The 7268-nt window shown below is 33.6% G+C and overlaps 1 protein-coding gene across 1 annotated transcript in view; it reads left to right on the forward strand.

Annotated features, from left to right (window-relative positions):
* Positions 1 to 6664, forward strand: part of LOC108524177 (zinc transporter 7) — a 26286-nt gene extending 19622 nt beyond the window's left edge. The window contains exons 7-8 of the mRNA XM_017865164.1: positions 2832 to 2882; positions 6466 to 6664. Coding sequence (XP_017720653.1) covers positions 2832 to 2882; positions 6466 to 6605 — 191 coding nt within the window. The 3' untranslated portion in view covers positions 6606 to 6664. The remainder of the gene's footprint in view (positions 1 to 2831; positions 2883 to 6465) is intronic.
* The last annotated feature ends 604 nt before the right edge of the window (positions 6665 to 7268 follow it).

The following is a 7268-nucleotide window of genomic DNA, read 5'->3' on the forward strand; positions in this document are numbered from 1 at the left end:
TCCTTCCTTCCTTCCTTCCTTCCTTCCTTCCTTCCTTCCTTCCTTTCTTTCTTTCACTTTTGCAGTAAGAGCACTTAACATAAGATCTACACTCTTGGCAGATTTTTAAGTCTACAATACAGTATTAGCTATGGGCACTATGCCATACAAATCCCTGGGACCTATTTATTTTGCACAACTGAAGCTTTGTACCCTTTGACTAAGATTTCCCCATTTCCAACTTCCTCCAGCCACTGGCAACCACTGTTCTATTCTCTATTTCTATGAGTTTGACTGTTTTAGATTCCTCATAAAAGTGATATAAATGTAGTACTTGCCCTTCTGTGTCTGGCTTATTTCACTTAGCATAATGTCCTTCAGGATCACTCATATGTCAGAATTAGAAGGATTTCTTTCTTTCTTTAAGAAAGAAATGATATTGAATGATATTCTGTTGTATGTATATACCACATTGCTTTATCCATTCATCTGTTGATGGACATTTAGGTTGCTTCCATGGCTTGGCTATTGTGAATAATGCTGTAGTGAATATGGAAGTGCAGATACTTCTTTGAGATCTTGATTTCAGTTCTCATGGATATATACCCAGTTTGCTGATCATACGGTGGTTCCATTATTGTTTTTTTGAGGACCCTCCATACTGTTTTCCATAGTATCTGCACCAGTTTACATTGCCACTAGTAAAAGAAAAGGAAACAAGGGTTTCCTTTTCTCCACAGCTTTGCCCTCACTTACTGTCTTTTGGTTTTTTGGTAATAGCCATCCTAACAGGTATGATATGATACCTTATTGTGATTCTGATTTGCATTTCCCTGAAGATTAGTGATGTTGAGCCTGTTGGCCATTTGTGTTTTCTCTGGAGAAATGTCTATTTGAGTCCTTTGGCCATTTATTATTTTTTTATTTTTTTAATAATTTTTTTTATTTTTAATTTTTGTGGGTACTTAGTAGATGTACATTCTTATGATTTATTTATTTATTTATTTATTTTTGAGACAGAGTCTCACTCTGTCTCCCAGGCTGGAGTTCAGTGGTGCGATCTTGGCTCACTGCAACCTCTGCCTCCCTGGTTCAAGTGAATCTCCTGCCTCAGCCTCCCAAGTAGCTGGGATTACAGGCATGTGCCACCACGCCCAGCTAACTTTTTGTTTTTAGTAGAGACAGGGTTTCACTGTGTCAGCCAGGATGGTCTCAATCTCCTGACCTTGTGATCCACCTGCTTTGGCCTCACAAAGTGTTGGGATTACAGGTGTGAGCCACCGTGCCCAACCAGTAGGTGGATATTCTTATGGGGTACATGAGATGTTTTGATACAGGAAGGCAGTGTGAAATAATCACATCATGGAGATGAGGTATCCTTCTCAGGCATTTATCCTTTGTGTTACAAACAATCCAGTGATACTCTTTTAGTTATTTTGAAAGGTACAATTATTATTGACGGTAGTCACCCTGTTGTCCTAGCAAATAGTAGATCTCATTCATTCATTCTTGCTTTTTTTTTGTGCCCATTAACTATCCCCTCTCCCCCCGCAGCACCACACTACCCTTCCCAGCCTCTGATAACCATCCTTCTACTCTCTGCATCCATGAGTTCAGTAGTTTTGCATTTTTATACTCCACAATAAGTGAGAACATGCAATGTTCTGTGACTTTTTGACCATTTTAAAATCAGGTTATTTATTTACTTTGCTGTTGATTGTGAGTTCTGTATATATTTTATCAGATACATAGTTTGCAAATATTTTCTGTCATTCTGTGAGTTGCTTTTTCATTTTGTTATTTGATTCCTTTGCCTTGCAGAAGCTTTTTAATTTGATGTAATCCTACTTGTCTATTTTTGCCTGTTGCCTGTGGCAGTCTCTAAAATATGCTGTATTTTTATAACAGTTACACTGGCATGCTTTAAAACCTTACTTTTCCAACTTTTTTGCTCACATGCATCCCAAAATAATGTTGAAAAATTGCACATCTCTCACACTTTTGGCTATCAGCTGGATTTTTCAGGGTAGCTACTTCTTCATTCCCACACAGCAGTACGATATCTAGATAGGAAATATTATATGGTGTTATGCTTTTATATTTCTTTGTTACATTATTGCAGAACATTGTTACAGTGCTCTATAAAAGCTGTACTGATAAGGTACTGTGCTGTGGGCCTGAACAAATGATGATAGCAGGTACTTTGTTAGTTGTGATTAGAAAGCTTGTCAGTCTTCCTGATAATCTGTTTAAACAAATATTGCTCATCTTTTGCCTTGTTTTCCTGTATTTTTCTGCTTTAATGTTAAAGCTGATTAGTAGTTTTCAAGATATTTAAAGATAGAAATTATAGCATTTTTTTCATCATAAAGGCAAAATGAAAAAAATTATTTTTATCTCTTCTGTATCAAGAATTTGCCACATTAATCTAGGAGCTGTTGAAAAACTATTTACCATGGTCAAATTATCTTTCTATCCTGGCTTCATTTCTTGGACCTCATAACTTCAAGCAGTACATTTGGTTTTCTCTGAATTTTCCAGTTGTAAAAGTATTAAAAGATATTTTATGAATATTGGAAAATTTTCACAATGTTTTTAATTTCCTGTGCTTTTAATCTTTTTAATACAATAATTTCTGAAATACTCCATACCTTTGATGAATTTTAGAACAACCGCCGCTACATTTACCTCCACTCAATTGTTTCATTACATTTTAAAACTAAATTTGTAAGTTTGATATGGCTGTATAGCCTTGCATTCTTCATGATACATTTGAGTGAAAAGGACTCTGAATTGTAAAAATTTGAATGAGGAATTGAAAACATATTTTAAAATAACTTAATTCTCTACAGATGGCCCCTCCTTAAAAGAAACAACAGGACCCAGCAGACAGATTTTACAAGGTATGACAAGCAATTTTTGTGTTTCTTAGTTTTTTGAAACTGCTTTTATAGTTTTGAAGTTTTAGTTGCCTGAAGTTTTCCTTTAAGAAAAATATATAACATAGTGTTTGTGTTTAGTGTTGGCCTTTCTAGTGATTATTTTTTATATACTCTTAGATATATTAGCAGATATTCTTTTAATTATCACTTGACTGTTTTCTCTGATTTGATAATAAAAGCAAAATATTGAGCTGGGTGTAGTTGGCATGTCCCCACAATCCCAGCTACTCAGGAGGCTGAGGTGGGAGAATTGCTTGCGCCCAAGAGTTTGAGACCACCCTGGAGAACATGCGAGACTCGCGTCTCAAAAGAATAAGATTCGGAAACTATTCTGCTTAAATACAAGTAATACCCACGCCCGTGACTATAAACATTGTATAGATGCTTCTTGATTTACTGTGGGGTTGTGTCCTAATAAACTCGTGGTAAGTTGAAGATACTGTGGGTTGAAAATGCATTTAATACACCTAACCTACTGAACATCATAGTTTTGCCTTGCCTACCTTAAGTGTGCTCAGAACACTTGCATTAGCCTACAGTTGGGCAAAATCATCTAACACAAAGCCTATTTTGTAATAAAGTGTTGAATATCATGTCATTTATTTAATACAGTCCACTGTAGAGTACAATATCAGTTGTTTACCCTTGTGATTGCGTGGCTGACTGGCAGCTGCTGCCTGCTGTTGCTGCCCAGCATCATGAGAGATGATCATAGCACATTATTGCTAGCCCAGGAAAAGATCAAAATTCAAAATTTGAAGTATAGTTTCTATTGAATGCATACTGCTTTCGCACCATCATGAAGCCAAAAAGTCACAAGTTGATCCTTTTAAGTCAAGGATTGTCTGTAGTAGTATATTTGCTTTTACAGGATTATTGCATAGTTTTTCCAAGAATAATATTTAATATGTTTTTATGTTGTGGGAAAATTTAGAGCTAAAAATTTAATGCAAAGTGAGAACTCCATCATATTTGTAGGCCATCAAGAGCTAATACCTGTAGGAGCTTACATGTTGTGTAAAATTCTATATTACAAAGTTTTACAAGCCAGAGAAAATCCTGTCTATGAATTATATTAGTTTTGTTTTGTTTTGTTTTGTTGGGGGGGTGGTTATGAACCAATCTCTGGCTCTGAGTTTCCATTTAGAATTTATTGTCAGGGTTTCCTACTTCCCAGCTATCTACTTGCCTTTATTAACTTTTGACTTCCGTCTGACTTTCTGAATGGCTTCTTATCCAATCTCAACTACACATATTTTTCTTCACTATTTCTTTATATAACTCCGTTTTTTAGTTTTCACTGTGAATATATTCCTTCATACTGAGAAATTTATTTTCAGAAGGCTTAAATGTGTCTTCCAAGCACAAGTTTTCCATTTACAAAATATGGAATTGTTTTAGAATAACATTTGCTGAAATAGCATATAATCATGCATATTTGCTGCATCTGTATCAAGTAGTATAAATTAGCCTTGATAATAAGAATTTAATTTTGAAAGTCATCATAAGTTGGAGGAAAGGAAGTTAGATTTGCCTTCCTAATTCTCTTTTGTATAAGTTATTATGAAAATAAGTTTATATTTTCTGCATATTTATCAATTTATGGTGGCTGAAGAGCCCAGTAAATAGCTGAAGAACAGAGATAACTAGCTGGCATTAAAAACTTCTTGTAAAATGACCAGGTAGATAGATACTCATACATAAAAAACTTGAATTAATTAAAGTTTTCAATTATTTGCTACATTTTGACCCCTGGCTTACTAAGGTTTTGGGGGGTTAGGTTATCAGTATCCTACCACATCTTCTAAGACTTTTAACTTTGTATAAGTTAAACATCCTTGTTTATATTACTTACTTAGTGACTTTTTTCTTAAACAGTTTATATAGTAAGAAGGGCTTAGGTAGTTTTAATGACACTTACTAATAAAACCAGTTTTCAGGTTAGAAAATAAATTGTAGCCAGGGACTTTCCAGTCTAAGGAAAATCAAGAACAAATCATTATTTTCTTTTTCCTTTCATGTTTAGAGTTATTTTCATTTTGTATTCTACCAAAACACTGATTAAAGGATATAAAGGTTTAAAAGCATGTGTCATACATAAGAGTTTGTAGTTAGGGACCTTCAATCTACTTTGATGTGTACTTTTTTTTTTCCAGTTTTAGTTTTAAAAGTTAAAGTGGCCCCAACATTATTAACCTATTTAATTCACTGCTATTTGAAATACCTAACAGGAACTGAATATTCTATAAGTATGACAAAAATCTGTATATCTATAAGTATGTCTGTAAGTATGACAAAAATCTTTTGTTTTGGAAAAATTTTCAAGAGAGTTGTTCTTAAAGAACTGTTCTTTTTGAAGAAGAGTTATAATAATAGAGTTAAACTGTATATAAATGAAAAGTTATATGTAGGTAGTGAGGGATGATTTATATTTAATATAATATTTGATATAAATTTCCATCAGTGGCAGATAAAATGAAGCATAATTTCCCAGAACACAAGATTTGATTTGACTCATTAGCAGTCAATTTTTAAGGTTTGAGAATATTTCTTGAATTTAAGTTTGTATTTCTGTACTTCCAAATAATTATAGTTCACCTTTTTTTGTGCAGTGAATACTAAAAACGAAAACTCAAGTATTTCTCAAGTAGATACGTGCTTTTTATGCATTAACTATTTCTTTTCAGATAGGGCAGGTGATGGTATTGAAGAATGTTCTATTTTTAGCAAGACATGGTTGAAGTTTAAAAGAATGTTTTGCTATGTAGAGATTTTGTATTACAGATCTAAACGTTGAATAATTTGTCTTAGTTGAGTTTTTTCAGAAAATATTGTACATAAATCTTGACATCTTAAATGGTTTTCTGGGCAACTTTGACTTACTAAATGTCTAAGTTCTTAGAATATCAGTATAACATCAGTATCCTACCAATTTAATATTTATTAAAAGTTCAACATGTGTATTTATTTAAAAATATTGAAATTAGCGCCTGCTCTCACATCACCTCTGAGTATAGTATGTAACCAATTTAGATAGAGCTTTTAGGATAATTAATAAGTGTAACAGGGTAAGTTATGGTTTATAGGAAATTATAGTCCCAAATGGTAATAATTTTAATCACCAGCAGAGGGCTCTGTATGTACGTATATCTATAGTTAAAATGTTTCTTGACCAGTTCTTTTAGCCTAATGCAGTTTCCTTCCCATAACAAATTATTGACTTTTGGACTCCTTTTAGCCAGAGGTGAATGTTCACAAATAATTTTTAAAATCAACTTACTTCTCTACTTCATTTATATCATTAAGAAAAAAGTATGATTTACCAGTCAGATATTTCAACCCCTGTTGATTTGAAACAGAAAAATTGATTTTAATTAATAAATGTACTATTACATGGTTACTAAATGGTGAATATACATGCTTACTTATTTTTGAAATTGGTATCTAGTTTTTTGTATATAAAATTAAGAGTATAGCTCTAGGGTATATTTTATTTTAAATTAACCAAAAGACTGTTTTGATTTTTATGATGGTTTATTTCTAGGTGTATTTTTACATATCCTAGCAGATACTCTTGGAAGTATTGGTGTAATTGCCTCTGCCATCATGATGCAAAATTTTGGTCTGATGATAGCAGATCCTATCTGTTCAATTCTTATAGCCATTCTTATAGTTGTAAGGTAAGTGTTATTGTTACTTTCAAGTATTAAAGTGAGACCATGAGATAAATATATTACCTAAATTATAGATCTAAAATACAAATAATTATGTAATTATGTTGATTTTCCTTTGCTTGGTTTTTTTTTTTTTGGAGACAGAGTCTCTCTCTGTCACCCAGACTGGAGTGCAGTGGCATGATCTTGGCTCACAGCCATCTCCGCCTCCTGGGTTCAAGCGATTCTTCTGCCTCAGCCTCCCTAGTAACTGAGATTGCAGGCACCCGCAACCGGCTGTACATTAGTGCCCGGCTAATTTTTGTATTTTTAGTAGAGATGGGGTTTCACCATGTTGGCCAGGCTGGTCTCAAACTCTTGACCTCAGGTGATCCACCTGCCTCAGCCTCCCAAAGCGCTGGGATTACAGGCATGAGCCACCGCGCCCAGCCAGATACTCTTTTCATCTTCATATGTTTTCTGTGTTTGCCATGTATTTCTTACCTAGAGTTTGATGTTTCTTTTTGATATTTGGCAGTTAAACTTTTTGGGCATAATTCAAATCAGTAGTAATTTTCTTGAATCCAACATTACATCTATAGAATAAAATAATGGAAATATAAAATATGTTCACTATAGTTAGTGTATTAATCCTTAGACATCTGCATCTTACATTATTAAATGCAAAAGAATA

The sequence above is a fragment of the Rhinopithecus bieti genome, unplaced genomic scaffold (genome assembly GCF_001698545.2).
Source record: "Rhinopithecus bieti isolate Rb0 unplaced genomic scaffold, ASM169854v2 scaffold_78620, whole genome shotgun sequence".
Lineage (NCBI taxonomy): Eukaryota > Metazoa > Chordata > Mammalia > Primates > Cercopithecidae > Rhinopithecus > Rhinopithecus bieti.